At 39.9% G+C, this 23,013-nt stretch overlaps 1 protein-coding gene across 1 annotated transcript in view; it reads left to right on the top strand.

Moving 5' to 3' along the window:
• The window catches only part of TMEM163 (transmembrane protein 163), a 90,311-nt gene that overhangs the window by 50,445 nt on the left and 16,853 nt on the right, over positions 1-23,013 (top strand). Inside the window, exons 3-5 of the mRNA XM_039555313.1 lie at positions 4,459-4,502; positions 5,655-5,746; positions 20,445-20,541. Of these exons, the coding sequence (XP_039411247.1) occupies positions 4,459-4,502; positions 5,655-5,746; positions 20,445-20,541 (233 nt within the window). The remainder of the gene's footprint in view (positions 1-4,458; positions 4,503-5,654; positions 5,747-20,444; positions 20,542-23,013) is intronic.

Below are 23,013 nucleotides of genomic sequence, written 5' to 3' on the forward strand. Positions count from 1 at the left end.
CAGTTCATTATGCAAAGTGTTGCTGTGACACCTTTCAGGCAGATGGAAAAATGAACCCTCTTAGGGACTTCTTTACAATTGGTCATAAATTCTAATGAGATGAAGATCCAGGTTTGACGTACATTAAATTTAGGCTTCACTTGGTAGATACATACATAAGAGTGTAATGGTGCTGAGCAGAAATACGGGTCTTTACCATGTTGATGCAATTATAAACTGAGAAAATGAGCCAAAGATTTTATATAGATAATGTTGGTACAAGTTTGCCAATTACTTTGGGATAGAAATATGGATCTAGGAAGATGACACTGATGGATAACTCTGGATCTACCCATGTAGATAAGATATCCGACAGACTTGTGTCTGAGATAATGAATGTGTTGCAGCCATTTGCAGCTGATTGCAGAAATTTAATGAATGTGCATAAAAATCCTTAAATTTTGTTCAACTAGAATTTTGGGGAAGGGAGAAAGCACCTGAGGAAAGGCATGGGTACCTGTTCATCTGGGTCAGTAGTATTTTTAACAAGTATTAACATTATCAGACATGTCTGTTCTTTGCCTTCAGTTGTTGTGAGGGATTTTTAGAAAATACTGCTTATTTGTTTTTCTCTGCTTGGAATGGATTTATTTTGAAATATTTATTGTAACATTAGTTTTAGATGTTTTATCAACACTAGGCAATGAAAACAGGCTGTATTTCAGTCTCACTTCTGATTCAGCAGAACTTCCAGTTCCTCTTGCTCATGACTGTACAACTTGCGAGATCTGCATGGTGATATATAGAGACATAAACCCACCACTTCCAGCAGTGTTCAAATTGCCTGTCTGATTTTTGCCAAGTGCAGGTCATATGCTTTTGAAGCCTTGCTATTTTATGTGCTGACTTCCAAGAGTGTCTTTCAGAAAGACTAATTTCAAAGCAAACAGGATGGAGTGATTGTCCCATCTAGAGGAGCTGCCTAAAAATAACTTTTCCCTTTCTGAGTAGGTAAGAGGAGACTTCTATTACAGGTAGAGGAGCAGTTTTATGTGCCATCTCTCATTTGTAGTCAGATTCATCCCAAAAATTTTTTGTTTGAGAGACCTGGAGTCAGAGTTAATTTTCTGTCCTACTTCTTGTCTCCTACCTTTGTGCAAAAAGGTGCCAGGGTGCTCTCCCAGCTCACGGGAGGAAACAAGAGGTCCAGGGTAACTGCAGGGTCCTCAGCCTGGAGCAAATTTGAGCTGGATTAAACCTGCTGGTGCAGACTAGATGTCTGGAAAGTTAAATTGGAATGATTTTGTGGAGTTAGGGCCCTAGTTACATGATTTTTTTCTGGGGCACATGAGAAGAATAAACCCCTCATTTTGTTGAAGGTAGAATGTGTGGGAAATAGGCTATTTTTAAAATTTGGAATCACTTTGAAACTGGTGGAGGAATTCCAGCAAAACCTGACCTATAGCCTGGCAGACTTTACAAATTGATATTGCTGTGCAGGTGGAGACAGTGGCAGATTTGTTGCTTACTGTGCTGGCTCTATTTTTAGCTTCTGATTGCTTGCAGGTTCTGTTTACAAATGTCAGGAAAATGCATTAGGATTATATGCTTTATTGTAGAGGTAATAAAATGTTGACCAATTTAGCCAATAAAACAGCTAAAAGCAGGCTCCCACTGTCATGGCAGTGTGGCCTCACAGAGGTTTTAAGCTGCCTGCTCTGTTCTTTCCTCATTACTTGTTTCCCACCACTGTTCTGGCTCAATATGGAGATTAGGAATCTCTGGGGGGTTTTATTCCCATCTGGGAGTAGCTGAAAATGCACTTCGAGAAGAGGGAAGGTGAGGGATTAGCAAAAGCTCAGTGGCCCATCCATGCAGTGCCCTACTTCGCTCCTGGAGCCCAGCAATGATCCTGGAGGCAAAAGTACCGCTGATTATTCCTTTGCCCAGGGCTCTCAAATGCTTGGCTGCTAAGAAATACTTCCCTAAGAGTCCTTTCAGCTTCAGTGTCTGGAGGGGGAGCCAGCTGTTTTTAGTGGATGTGGTTGCTCTATTGTAACCTGCATTTGCTGATACCTTGTAATCCAATATTACAGCTGCTTTCACTGCCACAGAGCCTGGATCCATGGACAAACTGTTTAAGCTGGGATGACTTACTGGGGAGCTTTAGGACTGTACTTGCCAGCTAGAAGTATTAATGTGCTTAAGTCAGGGCTGAAGGTGCTTTAACATTGTTATTTGACTCAGAAAGAAAAAGAAAAGGAAATGGGGTGTTTATTCCATTAGAAAACCAGTATGCCAATAAGTAATAAAAAAATACATCTTTGCAGTGCGTAAAAGGTCTTTATTACCTTTATTATAGCCTTCTACCACTACAAGTTAGTGTTGTAGGGTGCCAGTCCTAGTCATATTCACTAATTAGCAAAAAGGTTTGAGCAGACATACGACACTGTTAGTTAATACTTGTTTTTCATTACTGTTTTAGATAGCTCAGGACAGACAGATTGTGTGTTACTGCTGTGATAGAATACATAAAATAAAAATAGTTCTCATGCTAAATTCCCTGTGCTTTAAATACATCAAATATGTCCCCTCAAGCCTCCTTAAGGTGTGGCTATCTGTATGCAGTTCATCACCCAGAGAAATTACATATTCATTTTTAAAGGAACCATACGGTTAGTTTGTTTTAAGTCTGGATCTGAGTTGGGAAAGAGACTGGCAATTTAGTAAAAACTGAGGAGATAATTCCACTAGAGAGGTAAGCTAGAAATAGAAGTAGGAGTAAAAGTGTTGCTTTGAGCTGCATCATATGAAAGCAGCAATGACAGGAACATTGCAAGTTTGTGTGTACCTGTGAATGCCCATATTTTTTTTTTTTGCAGCTTCTGCAGATTTTGAAATTATATGCCTCTAAGGAGGCAGACAATGTAAATTTGATAGGCAATATATTATTATGCAGTGAAGTGTTGAAATTTGCAGATCACTGGCAAGTCTGACCAAGAAATACAGCTTCTTTTTTTATCTAGGGAATGGAGTGTGGGAAATGATAGTTTAAAAATGACAGGAAGATATAAATCTACACTGTTTCAATACTCTTCAACTTTGAGAAATTTGGAGTCTGGAGAGGAACCTTGATGACTTTTCTTTGTGTTTTGGCTAACTGTAATGATAAAATCCAAATATTTGTGACATCTGGCTTGCTCGTGACCACACCTAGGTGTTAGATCCCTAACAAAAGGGTTATTTTTTCCAAGAATTTAGTTCTTGTTTATCCAGATAAGTGCCACAGACCTGCAGCTTGCTGTTACTGAAAAGAACAGTCAAATCATAGTGTCTGTTCTGCCAGTTGCTCTAAGGAACACTGAGAATTAGATATTGTGTTCATCAGCCTAAGATTGTCAAAGTCTTTGATGAGTCTGTTTTGTTTGGTTTATTTAGGGGTTTTTTTCTGCAAAAATGTGTCCTTCTTATTAAGTTAGCTGATATCAGTTCATAAAAGAGTAGTCAAATCAATCTCTTAGGCTTTATTTCAAACCCTCTTAATACTGGAGCTAGAGTTCTGTGGGTTTATTCAGGGAGCACAGGTGGTCCTTCAGATGGTCCTTCTACAAAACACAGCAAGAAGGGTGAAGCTGCTCAGTGCCTGAGAGCTTGGCTGGGGTTGCTGTCAGCCTGGGAGCTGTAGTTTGATGAAGTCCCATCTCCAGGGGACCCCTCCTCCATGGCTGCCTGCTTCTTCCCTGGTATTCCTCTGGGCTACTGAAGTATTTGTTCTGGCACAGGCTTTCCTAGAATTGGAAACTGAGGTGATGAAATTAGGATGTGAGGAGTAAAATTATAAAATTGGTGTTTTTTTCTAGGTATTAACTCATTTTTAGTCTTGTTTAGCTTTTAGAAGGTACTATGAGGTAAAAACCAGAGCTGGTCAAAAATATCAGTTTCCTACTGATATTTTTCCATTGGGAGCCACAGAAATGATGGGATCTGAAGAATTTCTTGGGGCTGTATGAGTTACCCTTGGGCTTTTTGTCAAAAAGATGGCACTCAGGAAGTCTCAATGGGCTTGTGTAATTTTCTGTCATCCAGATCAGGTGGCCTGAAACTCCTGGCTGGAGCCAGGAGCACTTTGAGATGTGTCAAGTTTTCTGAGAGTTTGATACTGTGATTTCAAAATGTTTTTGCTCAAATCTGCATCTAAAACACAGCTTGTTTCATAAACAGACTTTGTGAATGCTACTTGATCTCCCCCATTAGAGTTTTGGAAGAAATCTCTGGAGTGGCCTAACCATATCCTGCAGCACAAGGTCTTTATGTAGACATTTTTTAAGTGTCTACATTTTTGGTCAGGTTGTTCTAGTGGGAATTGGGTGAAGGTAAATCCATGTGTTAAAACTGGTTTTGTAGCTCTTGAACAAGAGAAGAAGAAAAAAATGCAAAGAAAATAAAAAGTGATTCTAAATAATATTTTCTTTCCTTCAGCTGTCTCCGTAATGAGATACAGTGCATCATCCTTTGGATTTGCTGTAAGTAGAGATACAATTGAAATATTCTCTACCATTTTTTTCTTTTCCATGGGATTTTTCTGAGCATGAAATACTGTGTTTTTTCTTATGGTAAATTCATGGAAAGTTGTGCGAAGTCAATAATGGATTAGAAAAAATATTGTTAAAGTCAAGCATTGGAAAGGATGGCAAAGATACTAGAATTATACTTTTTCAATTTCTGCCTGTTAAGTCCTACCCTGGAGTTAATATCCATGCTTATACCTCATTGTTGATAGATATTACCCACCAGATACTGTTTTCTTATACAAAATCTCTCAATTAAAAATCAGTTTTGTTGTTGAACTTGGGCTAAATTCTGAAATTCCTTTCTGAACTTTGTGGGACTCTCTTCCCGTTGAAGTAGATGGTAAAGCTGCTATTGACTTTGGAATGACAGCTTTCCTCTTTAGTCCTTGCCATGACTTTCTGGATCAGTGGCAGAGCAAAAAATTCCTAACGACAAGCAGTGACTCATATCAAATAATTTATCTTTAGCTTTCAAGTTTGAAGGTTAGATTGACTCTGTAGGAAGTTTGACACAAGAGTGGAAGTTCTTACAGTGGGACAAGCCTGGTGTTCAGTGTTCCTGACACCACGTCTGCATTAATTGGGAATACAAACATGGCAATTTTGCTGATGATACAAAACAATACATTCATATAGGATGAAATCTGGATGGGATTTTGGAGAAAAAGTTAATATTTTCTTGGTTGGAAACAAAAGCTATTGCAGGAAATTAGTGACTGCAGGAAAAAGGAATGCTTGACAGGCATTTTTCTACACTTACTTCTTTACAGTCTTTGCATTAGAATCATATTAGTATTGTAACTCTTGGAGTGCTACACTGGCAGATTGTGATGTTTGTTTTTTCTTAACTTCTTCGCAGGTGATAGATTAAAAATTCAAAATTTTTTAATCCCTTGATTGACTTTCTGAGCTCTGAAGTGTATCATTGTGCAATAAACTACGGCAAAAAAGTGAAGATCAATTCAATAAACGTAAAGCCTTCTTTCATTAAAGTGATTTATTTGGAGCTGCTCTGTGCCTGTGCAGCAGGATGGTAAATGCATTGCTCTTAGTGCAGGGCACACTTAATGGCCCACACAACAATTGACTCTGTATCTCTTTCAGTTTGATGCCACCCTGGATGTTTTGTCATCAGCGATAGTTTTGTGGCGTTACAGCAACGCAGCCGCTGTGCACTCTGCACACAGGGAGTACATGTGAGTACACCTAATTACTTCTGCCTGTGGTAGGGGCCTGCAGAGCTTTGGTTGTCAAGCTGTGAGGCTACAGATTCCAGAGCTTTGACAAAAACCATTTTGTTGTGTCAGCAAGTATTCTTTCCTTCTGCCAGCTTACTGTTTGCTCCCAAACACGCAACCTCTCCTTAGGCAAACCTCCCTGTGATTGTGACTTTCAGTTTCTTTTTAGCCAACATAGCAATGGTTAGGCCTTTGCAATTTGTTTTCCCTTGCAGCACCTGTATCAAATGAAGTGCATTTGCAACCTGGAACAGATTTGTAAATCTTTCATTTTGCATCTTACTGCATTATTCTTACCAGAGTATGTTTTTTGAAATTAATGCTGGTATTATATTTGTACTTCCCTTAGCAAGTTTGAACATGAATATATTTTACTTTTTTTTATAAGTAAGAGTATAGTAGTGCTTGCATGCCTTCTTTGTGCTTACTTTGCAAGCAATTTCTTTTTTCATATTTAATGCTTGCTGTATATATCCTATGGGAAAAAAAAAGTTTTTTCATATGCAGTGTAGTATTGATCACAGTGGGAATTGTGTTCTGCATCATTGTGCAGCATTTCTATGGGTGATTCATGTGGTAGCTGAGAAGATCAGGAGGACATTGACTCAAGAATTTTTCCAACTAGCGCATAAAGAAGATTTTAACCTCCTACACAAATGTTGGGTGCATCTAGGTGGAGATGTACAGTACATTTGCCTGTTTTCAGTTCTTCTCTGTACTGCTGGCCACTGCTGGCAGCATCCCGTCTGGCTGGAAAATAGTTCAACTGTCCCCTGGAATGGGCTGCAATTTTACAATAAAGGGGGATAAGGTAGGTTTTGTTCTGAAACACCTCTGATGATGTCCCTTTAATAAAGAGCAGCTTGATGAAACTGAATATTGCATAACTGGTAGGATAAAAAAAAAAACCACAGAAAACCAACAAAAAAGTTGTGACAAAAAGCCACACTGGAGGGTCTCAATCTTGTCTTCACAATCTATTTCTAAAAGCTAAGAAAAAGTAAGCAGTATTTTTACATGCATTAACTCAGGCTCATGCAACAGCTTGCCAGGGCTGTGAGTTCCTTTCTGGCAGGGGTCCATACAGAACAGTTTGGAATAAAAGGCCATAAAAGACTGATGTGGCATTGATTCATAAAAATGAATTCAGAAATATGTGATTAAAATTAGTCTTCATGCACAGATTTGGAGATTTTAACAGACATTTCTTTAGTATCTTGCTTTTGTGGGTGTCCACAGAGATTCCTGTCAACATTCAATTAACATATTCTTGAAATCTCCTTCTGTTGGGCTTTTTCAAGTGAACCCTGTAAAGTATTTAAAAGAGAAAATAAATCCCAATACAAAAGAAGAATAAACATATCCCTGTGGCTAAGCCAGTAAAGTGAAAAGAGTAAACATATTTTCCTGGTTTTTATGCTCATTTTTAGTTTGCTTTCATATAATCCCTCTGCTTTACATAAGGCTAAATTAAGTCAGTGAATTACTTGCCATGCCCATTAGTTGAAGAAAGCTAAGGTTACACGATGAGTTCAGTATCAAGTGAAAGAATGTTCCCATATGCTGGGAATATGAATCACCAGATAGTCAGCCTGGTTATCCCTCTGTTTCCAGAGCTGACAGGAGAATCACCCCAGTACTGACAGCAAAGAGATGGTGAAATGGTTGTGCTGCTTAAGGCAATTCCTACTGTGTCAGATTTTTGAGGGAGGCACATTTCTAATTTCCTGTTGTGTTTAATCAATCTCTTGCTTGAAAGACTGCATGTAATTATTTTTCCTCCTCAACGCTGGGGAAATGTTGCAATGACGCCTGCTGGCTGCTTGCTCAGCTTATGAATAATCTTTGTATCATATCTGCTTATAGCTACACCTGGTCTGTCACAATCCCTCTTTTCCGTGTGCCTCCTCCCTCAGACTCCTGGACAGTCTGGTGCAGATTTGTGTGGGTGCTTAGGTTGTGCTGTGTGTTATTCCTGTTTCAGTGTGCTTGGCCATATTCTGCCTCAGTGCAGGGGCCTGTTTACCAGAATAAGGTGTGCCAGAGTGGCTTCAGTTTAGTTCTTTATTTATAGGTCTGTCTTTTATTGATTTAAATATTACATTTGTCTGTGTATCCTAACATACCTGAAAAAATCCTTAGCTCCTTGGCAAAAGCCAAGTGGAATTGCCAATTAATTATGTTTTGCAAATTTATAAAACTTCCTGTTTCATAAACTTGACAGCAAGAATTTGGTCCAAAGTCTATTAAAATCAGTGTAAAGCCTCTCATGGAAAGGCAGCGTTAGATTCAGTCCTAACTCTTGGACATCATTGAGAGAGAACCTAAAGATAGACTGAAAAACACACCTCCAGGAAAAGGCACAGAGAATACAGCCTGACTCATGATGTGCTATGAATTAAATACTGAGAATAAAATGCTAAGATGTAAAAGAAATGCGTAGTCTTACTTCAGATGTAGCCATATGGCAGTTGGAGCTGCAGCATTTTATGGGCTGGCACTCCTAAGAGTACAGAAGTGCTTGCTGTGCCAAGTTCTGCTAAGAGGAACCAATGCATCTCCATTTGACTTCAGGGGAATTGGAGTGCTGAAACCATCATGCAAATGTGTCCTGCTGAGTTTAACTCCGTTCAGTGCCTTTCATTTTTATTAGATCGTTTGATTTCTCTTGTTTACTGGGGTGAGATGAGAAGGTACTTTTTCAGTGTTCATCCCTTCAGTACATTCCTTCCCTCCAGGGTGTCATCCACAACACACAGCTCAGAAGAGGCTGAACCCCTGGCAGTGGCACCAGTCCTGTAACCATTTGTTTATTCTCCAGATTCAGCCATTTCAAATCTCTTTGCTTTGACTGGGAGGATTGATGAAAAAACTGCTTGTGCTCCAGAGTCCTTTACTGTCACTTCTAGGGCTCTGTCACCCTTCCTGATGCTGCTCAGACTGCTCCTGGCTGTATCATTGGTGCCCACACGAAATAAAAGTTGTGGCTAAACCATTCACCAAGATCAGGAATTAAACTACTGCAAGATTGTGGGCCCTGAGATACTGCTTAACTCTGGCTCATTAATGAAAGAGTATGTGGGAGTGGGATGAATATTTGATGTTTTTTAGAAGAGTCCTTGAAAGAATTGTAAGTCTCGAGGCAATGCAAGAATTGGGAAGGACTACAGATATGCGGGAAGAGAGTCAGAGTACATGCATAGTTCATGAGTACTTGATTTCCTCAGTGTGATCTCCTAGGTTGTAAATTAACATGCAGGAAATGTAGAGGTGCTGAACAAGTCATCAAAAAAGCAATGATCAAGGAACTAAGGAAATACAAGAGTGCTGAAATAACTGGAGCAATAATTTTGAATCTCCACTAAAGATGAAAAAACTGAAATAAAATTTTTGCAATACCTTATTTTTTCTTCCTAAGAGGAAAAACTGAGAGGAAGAAATGTACTCTGATGCAGCTGATAAACCTGAGATGGTTAAATATAGCAGGCCCACTGCCTGTGTGCTTTGGGCCAGGTGCAGCTTGGTGGTGAGAGTTTTGTGCAGTGCTGTGCTGCAGAAAGGCTGGAGGTGGCAGACACCCCTGCAGGTCATCAGTCCAACCCCCTGCTCAAAGCACAGGCCATTAGAGCAGATTGGCAGGGCTGAACCCAATCTTCTGTTTTGTGATTTGAACATTCACTGAGGCAAAAAGATGCAAAAAGAAATGTCAGTGATCCCCCTGGCTCCTCTCCATAACCAGTTTACAAATATCTTGAATATTCTGTCCTTTAGTAAATCTTTAGCAGCTTAGTAGCTTGTTGGGTTGGGGAAGCATATCTAAATCTGTTGAAGGAAGAAATTTATTGAAACTGGTTTGGCAACAGTGGTGGTTCACATGCTTAAATAAACTCAGTAAATATCTGTAGTAGTAATTTCCTAATAGAAGACTGGAAAAATATCTCATGAGATACTGAACTTGTCACTGACTATACAGCCAAGGGGCAGCTCTTAGCTTCTGTTAAATTCAGGAATGAAGGACTTGGGTTGGAGTGCAAGAGCTCTGTCTGAGGAGAAAGTGAGAAATACCACCCAAAAAGGAAGGATCGGAAAAACAGAATAACAAACTGCATGTACACAGCCTGTGGGAAAGCTTTAGAAAAACAGAGCTTTTTCAGTACAGTTGGTTGGAAAGATCTTGCTTTTCTGTACAATGAAGTACAGGACTGAGTAATTGCCTATGCCTGTGCGATCCATGACTTCTGGGATTTTTTGGCTACTGGGTTCTTTATTGCCAAAATTAACTCTGTACACCATATTTAAAACAGTGATTCTTGACAGTTGCAGCTGGTGTTTGTTATATATTATTTTGTTGATGGTATCAAGTTAAATTCTGTGTTTCCCAGGAACCAGTCTGTCAACATCTTTCTTAACCCAGTGCCAGAGTAAGTAGGAAACCTGACTCATAATGAACATCCTGGATTATGACAAGAGCAGAAACCACACATTTCTTACATTTCTTTCACTGTTTTGATGTTGTGGTTTTGTTTGTTTGTTTGTTTGTGTTTTTTAATTACCTATTTCAGACTCTGGCTATTCATTCCTTAATTATGTAATAAGAAAATTAAATTGTATCATCGACTAATCATTTTAAAATTTTGTGGTGCTCTATGTTGCCATGACATAATACAGAATGGATGCAGATATGTCCTTTTTTTCATATATTGGTGAAACTGTTGTCTGAAACATGGGCAGTAATATTAAAATTTCAGGAATTTGATAGAGTCTACAATGTGGCAGACATGGGTGCAGATATTTGTCATGCCTTCACCTGTTTCTGAGAAATCTTTTTGCCAGAAGAAAAGAGTCATTTTGCATTTAGACGTTACCTAAATGCTTTGCTACATGCCTGTAACTTGACTTTCATATCTGCACCTCAGCTGTGGCCGTGGATTTGGTACCTTCAGGATGCTGAACCCATTGACCACGTGAAAAATGCTTGTCTTGGGGATTTGCTTCCTTATAGGTTCCTAAATTATGGGGAGGACGAACCGGTGTTCTCACCAGTTTTGACATTCTGAAGAACACAATTGTAAGAGCTTAATCCAAGAATTTCTAATTTAGCTTCAGCTAAATCTCTAAGAAAGATATTTAACTGGTCCTCATCAGACATGACATGAGAAATCACATTAAAAGATGGCATGTGAGACCCTAAGACAGAGTGAGCCTCTCCTTCCAAAGTAATTGTAACCCTTTTTTCTCTCTTGCTCCTGTTCAGGTGACACCACTTGGGAATATTAGCCCTGGCATTTGGTCATGGGGAGCCTTGCAGAAGTTATACTGAATATATGTGCATTACAATGAGGCATATGGGGAATATGGATTGTGACGTATCCTACTTTTGCACTCAAAGCTTGAAAGAGTTAGAAGCCACCTTTTACAACTGTCATGCTGCAAAGTTAGGTCTGGCTCTTGTCTCTTCCTCTGATTCAAAAAGAAAGCATTTTGATCTGTATGGTTTCTGAGCACATTCTCTCTTCCTTCATAGAATTAAATAAAACCACCCAAATTTTCAGTATTTCTATTGTATTTAAATTTTCATGTGGGGATTGGCTTTGCTGTACTGGTTAACCCAGCTAAATGAGCACTGTCTATTTAGGCAGTGTTGAATGAAAATAATCCTCTGGGTTCAGACCCAACATATCAGTCACATTGAAAAAAATGTGGATAATTTTATCTGTACCATACATACGAAAGAGACTCGAAGCACAGATGGCAAAATCCACACCTACCCACAGTTCAGGGCAAACCTCTGTGGCTGGAGGCAAAGCTCTTTTGTGATGAGTGAATGGAATACCTAAGTGATCTGGAAAAATGTCAAATGCATGGAGCTGCAAACAGCTCAGAACCTACCTCTGCAGCTCACGTGTGGTTCTCATCTACCAGGAGTTCAGCCTCACACCACACTTGCATGTCTCTCCCACAGAATGCGGCACAGTGAAGGGTTTTCAAAGGGAATGCTCACCTGTGCTTGGATATCTGATTTATAGGAGGAGAAGTATTGTTTCTTCTTAGCCACGCCAAGAATTTCTAAACCATTCTTTCTTCTGAAATATTTGGCCAGAATTCTACATGCAGATACAGTGCTAGATTCAGATTTCAGAGGTGCTTCATTAGGCTGATTTAATAAACATTATAATTTCTCCATAAATTCATTATCCCATATTCAAACAAAAGTAAATCAATCACAAACTTTGCTCTTACCCAGGCAGAAATGCATGTATGCCTACAGTTATGCATGCACATATGAAAAATCATTGCACACACAAGTTATATTAAATATGAAATACAAAATGTATATATTTATATATTCTAAAATCTGTTTCAAAAACTGTGGCATCTGTGGACTTGGCAATGATTTTACTGGAACTAGATCTGAAATCTATGAAAGCCTTTCCTTTTACTTGACTGGTAGTTGATTAAGCAGTATTTGTGTGTATTGCCTAGTATTTACACATAGGCCTATGTATGTAAAATCAGGGATATGATGTTTTCTGTGCTGGAATTTGAGGATCACCATAAAAATTAATATTACAGAAGTTCTCAAAAGGCTTTAATTTCCAGGTTCAGAGGAATGGCAGAGTCTCTGATCATCTGCTGCAAGTGGAGGAGCAGTGCTGAAGCCAGGAGGGTGGTTGTAAGGCAGGTGTACTCCAAGTGCAGCTGCACAGTCTGTGCAGACCTAGGGACTAGAAAATAGGTCACGAGAGTTTTCAAACTCCCCCAGTTGTAGAAATGTCTGCTAGCTTTTTCTGGCAGATATTCTGTACCTGGAGTATCAAATTATTTATGGAACTGTCACCCCAGTTCAGCTGCATGATATTAAAGTATGTAAATACCCTGTTCTGCAGCAGCTAGTTGAAATCCTTAGGGATAATAAAAGTTTTAGAAAACCTATAACACTTTCAGCATGAAATGGTTCTGTAGCAGAGCTGATCTGAGTCTCTGTCATAAAGAGCATTTCCCCTCCATGTCTTTTAAGAAGTTAGACCATGTGATATCACAACACACTTTTCTAACATAATAATTGAAAAATTGACTTTCAGTGGTGATTTCGACTATTACTTGAATTCTCTTTATTCTGTAACCTAGTTTGGGCTTATGTTTTTTTATGGTGAGAAAACAGGAGTAGCTGTAATGATGCGGATCTGGATCCTGGCAGTTGGGGGTGGATTATGGAACATGTGTGATGAATAGCAAGCCCACTTCGTTCCTTTTAAAGTGCGTCTTAAATTGACTCTATCCCTCCTCACCCAGCACCAGGCAGGTGTAAATACTCTGAACAGCTGTGATTCTGTACAGTTTGGTGTCCAAAACCTCTTGAGGAACTATACCTGGTAAGAAATAAGCTACACCAACAGCTAATATAGTTGCCTAATTGGACACAAGGAAGCTTTAGATTAGCAGCAGATCATGACAAATAAGCAGGGATCTCAAGCCTGAGGCTGACATTGCATCTTTTGCCTGTGTATCACCATAATATGTCACAGTGGCTAGTTCTTCTTAGAGAAAGTCTTTTAATGAGTTTAAGAGGCAGATGTTACAGTCTTCAGAGTTTTGGATGTCACCCTGATGAAAAGTGTGACTACAATGGTCTCAGCAATATTGCAGAATGGCAACAAATGTTAGTGAACAGCTGCATTGTAATTTTGATGCCTCTATTTAAAGTGAAGACCAGCAGACCTGTGGCACAGTGTGCTGTATACCAGACAGGCCCTTCCTGCCACAGAGGTACAGTACCCAAAATAGAGATGAAGCTGTCAGCTGCCCCTGCTGTGTCTGGGCTGTGTGCAGGGGTGGTGTTCCTGTGCTGGCAGACACCTCGAGCACAGCTGCTTAGGGCTTCCCTCTGCTTCTTTACACACCCTTCTTTCATGGCAGGAGTGGTCCTTGCTCAATTCCTCCTATTCCTCACTTGTGTAACAGCAGATTAGGGTGTGTGGAAAGCAAACCGAGGCTGCTGTGGAGCTGCAAGGAGGAGAAGAGCTGTGGGTTTTGGAAGAACATGGATTGCAGTTGAGATGAAGGGAAGAGAAAGCAGAGGCCCACACCTGTAACATCCCCAGCCACCCCTTGGCACTCCAAACTGAAAACCAGAGCACTTTCAGCCTGTGCTCTGGAACATCCTCTGACTTTTCCCCTCTCCATGTCCTATGCCCACTAATCTAGTTCTGAGTCCTGTTGCATTTTCCCTACCATGCCTCTCTTCATCTCCATCAGCCAAATCCCACTGGTTTGCCACCAGAAAATCATTTGTTGGTGACCAAAAATTGAACATTTTCCTCCCAAAGTCCCATCTTTTGGATTCCAACATTCAATTTTGCCTATGCTTGAGAAATCCTGTGTGGTGGCCAGTGAACATACATCACCAGGGACAGAGAGTTTTCTGTAAGACAAGTCTCTAGTTCCACAAGAACCACTTTACATTAGGGTGCCCAGAAAGGCTTCTCCCAGGATGAATTGTTCTGTTATGTTAATCTATCCCAGTTTGGATTCCCCGGTTGGCTGTCAGCCTTTACCTCTCATCGCTCCCCCAGAGCTTCTCCATTGGTCCCCATTCCCTGGTCCTGCCTTTTCCCCACCCCCAGATAAAACTGTGAGTTTTGGGATCACGTCGGTATTTGCCTCTGCACCCTTCGACAGTGTAGCAGCAATAAATGCTCCTGCCAGGATGCACCCAAATGCCCTTCTGGACTCTTTGGTATTGACTGTGACACTGAACCCACCCGTGCGTCTGTGGGGGCACACGGGACCCCAGGGAGCCGGGCAGGGACAGGGTTAATCCTGGGCTGGCTGTAACTGGCATTTTACACCTGGCTACTGTAATTAGGCTGTAAGAGCTGCCACAGCACCAGTGTTCAACAAAAGCAGGCCTAGCTTTGTTTAAACAGGCTGACAGCCTCTCATGTAGAAGAAATGTGGTGCAGGTTGTTGCAAGTTCCAAGTTATTAATGAAGGAGCAGTCACAGTACATAATTTGTATTTGGTTTTGGGAAGAAAGAATGAAAACAAGAGTATCAGCAATATAAAGAGATAGTAAAGGGTTCCAGTCATGTGGTTAAACATAGAAGACAATTGAGAAAAATGTACAGATACAGAATTAGAAAGTGAATGAATACTTTATGCTCAAAAATATTTTTTAAACTTCAGACAGCAAAACCTCCTGGGCAATTCCATGTTTTACCATGTGACTTCCCCTGAATGATTCCATACATGATATTCACTCTGTCAGCCACTAATACTAAAATCCCTTCTAATCATAGGGAAACAGGATTTAGCACTTTTACAGTTTTTATTAAAATATTACTTTTAGAATTTTTTTTTTCTTACTTAAACTCTAGAGGTTTTATTGGTAGGTTTACTCAGAGATTAAATTTGGTATTCATCATAAAACTGATTTTCTCAGCTTTGCTGAAGAAGCTCACATTACTCCTGGTTTTAGACCTCATATTGCTCTTATTGGCCTGCAGCTCATTTTAATGTGAAGTTACAGTTCCTTGCAAAGTAATATTTTTCACCACTTCAGTGGTGAAAGCAGCCTGCAGAGATTTTAACATTTCCTTTTCTGTGGGCTATTAGGAGTCATTAGTGCTGAAAGATCTTGACAGAGCCTGCAGACTTAAAGATTTTGTGAATAAAAATTAACAGGGTCACAGGATAATGCAGGTCAGAAGGGCCTCAGGAGGTCTCTGGCACAGGCTCTTGCTCAGAGCACAGTGAGCTGTGAGATCAGAGTAGGTTACTCAGAACTTCACCCAGTCAGGTCTTGAAAACTTCCAAGGATGGAGACTCCACAGCCTCTCTGGGTAACTGTTCCACTATTAATCCATGGTGGAAATCTCATTTCTCTTAGGAAAATATAACATGGTAAGATTCTTAGCAATCAAGGAAATGTAGATTTAAAATAGAGTAAACCAGCTCTTGTAGGGTAACCAGAGTATATGTAGAGATTAGAAGTATTGTCTTTTATTTACAGCATTGTGTCTGCCAGAGAATTGGATGAGGAGCTGAATCTTGTTTAGATGGCACCTTTGCAAATGTGAGAATAGAGTTTCTATCTCAAGAATATTAATACAAATGCTAGTGATTCACACAATGATTTTTTTCCAGTTCTTTTTGTCATGTTTATCTCTGTGGCTCAGCTGAAATGATCAAAATGTTTTCCATGAATAAGGTAAGTAATCTTGATACCAGAAAGGAAGTTTTTACAGTGAGAACAAGCAATCACTGGAACAAGCTTCCCAGAGAGGTGGCAGAGCCCTCATTGTGGGAAGTTTTCAAGATGCTGTTGGACACGGTGCTAGAGAATCTCATCTAGGCTCCCTTTCCCATGAAATGTTAGACCAGATGTTCTTTCTGTCCCTTCCACCCTGGGCTCTTCTGTTCTGTGAGCCTCTTTACTTTGGTAAAAGTAATGAACTCCCCCTGCCCCCCCTAAACAACCCATATAATCAAAAAAGGTCAACTAATCTGGGATACTGCAATGAATGAAACTAGTGGAAGAATAATGCAGTATTTGGCAAGAAAGTTAGGGTTTTTATATTGCATTTTAGTTGTATCATATGTTAACAAAATTGGGAAGTAATTAGACTGCTACTGACAAACTTGTTTTATTACATGTGGTGCCATCACATTTCAGGGATTATTTTAATGAACTTCAAGTGTGGTGGTAAAATAGTTTCCAGGATTTAACAAACTACCAAGTGCATGAGACCCTTTTCCCTCCCCACTGCCTCAAAACAACTCTGTGAGCTGCTAGGAGAAAGTTAACGCGTCTTTGCAGATTGTATTCATATGCATCACTAATTTTTTCTGAATCCTTAATTCTGTTGCACCACCTTTGCTGCACAAGAGCAGATTGACTTGAGAGGAGTAATTACCAAGGGCTTAATTGCAAACCCTCGTTGGTACTGTGTTGCTGTAAAGATTTGCCAGAAAGAGATTGGGTTGATAATTAAGAAGGGAAAGCTCTTGCATTGGCTATTTCATAGCAGTCAGTTGGTATGAGAAAAACTCTGTTTCCAGTCACCTTTGTGTATCTTATCCCAGATCTCTTTTGAGGTGGTTTATAGCAGAGCTTGTTACTCAGCATATATTTGTAATTTCATTACTATTATCTGTTTATTTTTATAACACGTTACCAAACAAGTAGTTGAAAATCTAAACCTGCAGTCTTACATCAGTGTGACTGCTGTTTACCTGGAGGAGCAGCCCCTTTATCTGAAAGGGGTCAACTCATGTGAAGGGTGTTTAATGTGGCAAAACCATGCTAAAGGTAACATTACTTTATTATGTTGGAGATTAATCACCACAGAAATCTGAGTGAGATTAATCTCTAATTCTCTGTTGGCAATATTACAGAATTTTAGTCTTATCACTACCTGTAGGAAATTATAACAAGTAATTGCAAACTATAAGATAGAATTAAGGCTATTTCCATGAATTAGGAGGCTGTTCTCCTGCACCTGCTAAAGGCAAATGAATTGGATCTTTGGACTTATTCTCCTTAGCTAATTAATTTTGTGATTAAATGAGGAAAAAAGTGGAACTTAACTAATAACAGCTTGAAAATTGACAGTTTGTGGAGATGGAATCCCCTGAATCTCAGTGCTTTTCATATCTACCTGCTTAAAAGCCGCTGACTTAGCCAAGTAACAAATTTTTGATTAAGAGAAAGAGTATCGGGTGCTTACAGTGATAGATTTCCTTCTCTGGTTTCCTCATGAGTTGTGAGAACTTGTCATCAAAATGAAGAATTATGTCTACTAGAGCTCCATACAGGGAATAGGTGATGGAAGAGGTGAGGTGGCAGCTGTGTGTTGTGTAATGCAGTTACACTGGTCTGCTTCTGATGGGCGTGAGTGCAAATATCCAGGGCTGTTGTAATACAAAATGGGTATTTATAGGGCTGTATAAATATAAATGGATTGTATGTGGGTTGTAACACTGCTTTCAAGAGAATATCTTTTGAAAGTTGTCAGGATGTAGCACTCCCGGAATCAAGCTTTAGTTTTTAGGGTTTATGCAGGTGTCTGAATTCCACTAGAAGTGAACTAGCAGTGACTGAAGCTCCAAAGCTGTATAAAGTCTTTGATGGTTTTGAGAGTCTAAATAATTTCACTCTCAATGCCTGAGGCCTCAGTACAACCAATTTAACAGTTTTTCATCTGTGGCAAAATAATACTGGAAATTTGACAATACTGATGAGATCATTTCTAATACAATGAATTACACTTTGTATTGTCTTCTGGATTTTCACATACAAATGTTGCATCAAAAACATATCAAGGAGTATCTTGGGTGGATCATGATCAGCTACCAACACCTACAGCAAACTAAAGAAGACTGGGTGGTTTCACTGTTAAATATGTAATATTAAATTCTCTTGTAGTTTTAATTACTCTTGCCATTGCTCTAAGAAAAACATCCGACTTTGGAAGTTGGAGCTGTAGTTGAGTTAAAAGTTGGTTGTTGCCTGAATATCAGAGACATGTCCTCACCTTGTCCTTTCTGAATTAGTCTATTATTCTTCAAAATGTACAGCATTCTGAAAGATTCCAGAAAGCTTATTCTTTCTGAAAACCAAATAAAGCTTTTCCATTATGTTTTAAAATGTTTTGACTAAATTTTCTCTCTTCCTCTTTCTTTTTAGAAGCAATATATTACATGGGACTGGAGGAGATTCCAGATTCATGCATTCTTCATTAAAGCATTTCTATTACCTGTGAAACCTGTAGCAATCAATTATTATTTTGTTTTATAGGTCAATTATAACTATAATGATTTAGTAGCTACTGAGTGGGAACCTCTGACACTAAATCGGGTAGAAATGGCTGTAAAATAAGGAAATGATCTTCAAAAGGTGCTGCAGGTGTGAGTCAAGGGTTAGGACAAGGCTATCAGGGCTGTCTTTAAATTCCTCTCTATGTTATCAGTCAACCCTCGCTTCTGTGTAACTCCTCTTTCACCAGTTTTTGTGGGTACTTCTGAGTTGATTTAAATCTGTTTAGAAATGGGAGTTGTCTCATCTAATTGAATCGAATGTTATTAATGAAATTGCATTTGCCAACCACCTTGGCACTAACACCCTTCGTGTGCAGTTGGAAACACTCTCTAGTTACACAGCAGTGATTGTTAGCAGATGGAAGTGAACTGGCTTGTATTAACATTTTTGTGGTCTAGTACAGTGAAAGTAGAGCATGCTTACAACAACCAATAACAACTTGTTTATTATGTACTACAGTTACTCAGATTAATTTTTGGATGTTTCTTATTTTTTTACATTTGCAGTTGAATTTTGCATGATTTGCAGTCTAGTTAGAAGTTATTTCTTTCTAGCAAATGAGATTAAAAGAAGACACTGTGCAGTGTTGTGTTCTAGCAGTTTTGCAGATAAATCAATACACTTAAGAAGACAAAAACCATGTATTTTTTTGCTTAAAGTACTATACTCATGAATTTTGCATGGCTGTGGATTCCAAAAGCCAGCATATAAAGGAGAAGCTAGGGTTGCTAAATATGACTACTGAATGCTGATTTAAACTTCAGACTGCATTTCTGTCTGCTATTAATACCCTTGACACTGTTGTTATCATCTTCTTTTTCTTCTATCTTCTTTAGTTATTTCTGGGTAAGTAGGTGGACGGGAATTCTTTTGCTACAGTAAAACTGAGCTGGAGGATGAGAGAAACAGAAGATTGCTGAAGTTGTTGCATATCTGCTGGCAAATATGCAAAGTATTTGCTGTTAGACTTGGGTGGTTGGCAAGTTTACAGAGATAACCCCAAACTCTCTGACTTCTCTGGGAACAAAATCCAGCCAATGGTCAGGGCATTCCCCTTAAGGAATGTTTGCCTGTCTTCCTCAGAAGTGTGCAGGGAATAAAATGTGTGCTAAGGGAAGGGGATGATGCATTCAACAGGCATCCAGTGGTACATATTGCCACGAGGAAATGTGATCCATAGTTTCCAGCTCACATATTTGTGGCTGTGTTGGTTTAAGCCTGTTGGGGATGATAGAAAAGCTTGTCTTTCAGAATTGCTTTCAGATTAAATGTCAGCATATCCTGGCAGGAAGTTTATGTACCTTATGTCAAGCTATCACTGGCTCAGCAAGTGGCCTTAGTCAAGTCCACCAACTTTTGTGGACCAGTTCCCAAATTATGTCATGCCTGGCTGGGGAGGAAGCAGTAGTTTCAGGTTCTGTTATGCTACTGACCACATTTACCAAACATCTCTCCTGGTTTGGTAAAGAGAATAAAGCTCCCTTGGTTATTTCTAATGGGAGATCCTAGCAAAACAAACAAACAAACAAACAGAGACAGATCTCTAGAGGACTCTGTGATAAATCATCAGGACAGAAGTGGCAGGTCTTTCTCTCTGAAACATCACAGAGAAAGGAACATCATCTGGTATTCCCTGTCTTCTCATGCATAATCCAGGTTTTAAGAATGGGAGAAGAACTGGATGTTTAATTCTGTTCTTTAATTTAAGCCTCTATCTTTAGCTCCTCAAGACTTTTTTTTATTATTAATATTGCTATCCTCTGTTACCCTGGAAGAGTTGGCAACTTCAAATATATTCTTAACATTTCTTTGTATTTTTCTCTATTTTTTCCCCAGGGCTTGTGTTATCTTGGGTGTCATATTCCTCCTGTCATCTATATGTATTGTGATCAAAGCCATCCACGATCTTGCGAAGAGGGTGCTTCCAGAAGTGGTAAGGTGATTCCTGTTCTTTTAAATGTTCTCTTTATTCCTTGCCCTGCCAGTGGGACTGAGAAATGCCAGTGTCTCCTTTCAACAGCCCCACTGAACTCTGTGAAGCTCTAGCAGGTGCATTTCCTGCCTGGATGCCCATACTGGCCCTGGTCTTTCAGCAGTACTTTTTACTTATGTGGCAGAGTCTAGTCTACTTCTGGAGTTTACTTATGGGTTTTTATAGTCTCGACCCCAAATCTCTCTCAGCATAACCACTTAAAGCTTCTACACAGGACTGTGGGAGTTCATTTAGAGGGAGGAGGCCTCTCTGGGCTTAATGACTGTACTAGAACTTTATGAGATGAATGTTTCCACAGTTTACTTCTCCAATGGCTTCAGTATTTTATTTTCAGTGTGGAAAAAAAGTATTTTTGGATTATATTTTAATGTCTTCCAGCTCTTGCCTCCAACTCCAGAGCCATGTACATGTAGCAGGGATGAACCAGGTGAGGGGAGCATGCTGGGTGAAAGAGCTGGCTTTTAGACTGACTCACCATGGAGCATCCCAAAGGGCTTTTCTTCTGCTCTCTGCGTTCTTTTGGCTGTGAAAGCAGCCCCTACCTGGCCTGTAGAGCAGCTCTCCCCAGTGGCCTTTCAGCTCTGCTCTGTCCTGTCCTGCTTGCTTCCTTTCAGTACTGGCTATTAACTTCTACTCATCATAACAAGCTGCTCACTGGGAAAACCATTTGTCAGTGGTTCCACTCCACAAGATTCTTTCCAATATGCTCAAACAAAATGAGGTTTCAGTACAGTTGTTGTGTGCACAACCTGACTTGGGGCTTTGTCTTCAGCCTTCATGAAATTTGGTCTGGTTGTGTGTTCAGCCTTTCACATCGGGGGTTCACCCTGCCGAGTGCCATTCTCAACACAGCACCACACAGAAACCAAAACTCCTTCCTTTCAACCAGGAGATGGAGGCAGAGCTGGAAAATTAAAAAGCCAGAATGGAATTCCATGTGTTACCCACTGTTAGCAGTGCAGATGACCTACTGGGTCCTGTGTTCTCATGGAAATTTGCAAGAAGCTGGGCAATTCCAGAAGCTTATTTTCAGTAGTTTATCAAAATCTGGGTGAAGATGAGTAGCACAGCCCATGAGTTAGCACGTTACTGACTCTCAGGCAGGTGCATTGTTTGACTGCAGGTGATTCATTTTCTCTTTGCATTTTGCTTGCCCTCTTTTCCAGTCTCCATAATTTACTGCCTCCTCAGCTTTGCCAGCATTACAGCACGTGTGGTTCACCAGCCTGGTTCTGTCAGAATTATCTGGGTTAGCTTAAACACTTTCAGTAGTCAGTTCTTAAACCCAACCAAAACATTTTGACAGAACTGGGTTGGGGAGTGAGCATGGGGCATGTGCCAGTGAAGCCGAAGAGGAAGGGTGAGGGGAGACCCTACTGTGATGGTCACCTAAGGGACAGCATCTTAATTTGTCTGTACCTAAACAGTGCAGACTGGCTACAGTTTGACTTCTGTTTAGTGAGAAGATGAAATACACAGTCCTGACTCAGAGAAGGAGAAGCAAAAAGGGAGTCTACAACCATAATTAAAACATTCATTTTTGGTGAATTTCTGGTAGTGTATATCAGATTAACTTGGATGTCTCAGTCTAATTCATTGTGGGCAAATGCTCTAATAATTCCATCAGTAGAAATAAAAGTTTAAAATCGTGTCATCTATATCTCACTCTTTCATCATTACAGGTTCTGTCTACAGGAGAGGGCTCTCTTTCTGACATGGGGAGAAATGTCTCATATTTGGATTGTGAACATTTTTTATGATTTGCAGGCATATTGCACTTCCTCATTTTTAATGTTTTTGCAGTAGGAAAAAATATGGAATCAGACCTACAGAAAGGTATCCCTGGAGAGAAGATCGCATTACATTTTCAGTGTCCTATAAGAATGATTTGTACACATCCCTTTTGTCACAGACTGCCTTGGATTCAGTTTCATGTGCTAAATCTGTGTCAAGTAGGTAGAAGTTAAGAGTGGATACTGCTTACATTTGACACAGTATCAGGGTACTGATGGATAATCTTCTTCCTGTGACTGTTCTCACTCGTTTAGGCACTCAAGTACTACCAACAGTTTGAAGGATGTATCTGGTAAGGCGTGGGCTGTGGATGTCTGGTGGCAGGGTAAAAGCCCCATGCACACACCTAAAGGACTTTCGTACCTGGCAATTCTGCCTGGAATGTAGGTTGGAGCATGGGAGGAAAAGAGATGGTATTTTTTGGTTCAATGTCTCTTAAATGACATGGCAAGGATTTTAATTTCAGAGCCTTTCAGTGTGTGTCGCTGTGGGAAACTGATTCAGCGAGGGTTGTGTGACGGGTGAAATATCTCTGTGCAAACTCAGAATACCAGTGAAAAATGGGAAGGCTCAGAGGGCAGCACCACTGCTGCAAGTCATGGCCAGGGAGGTATAATG

The sequence above is a fragment of the Corvus cornix genome, chromosome 7 (assembly GCF_000738735.6).
Source record: "Corvus cornix cornix isolate S_Up_H32 chromosome 7, ASM73873v5, whole genome shotgun sequence".
Lineage (NCBI taxonomy): Eukaryota > Metazoa > Chordata > Aves > Passeriformes > Corvidae > Corvus > Corvus cornix.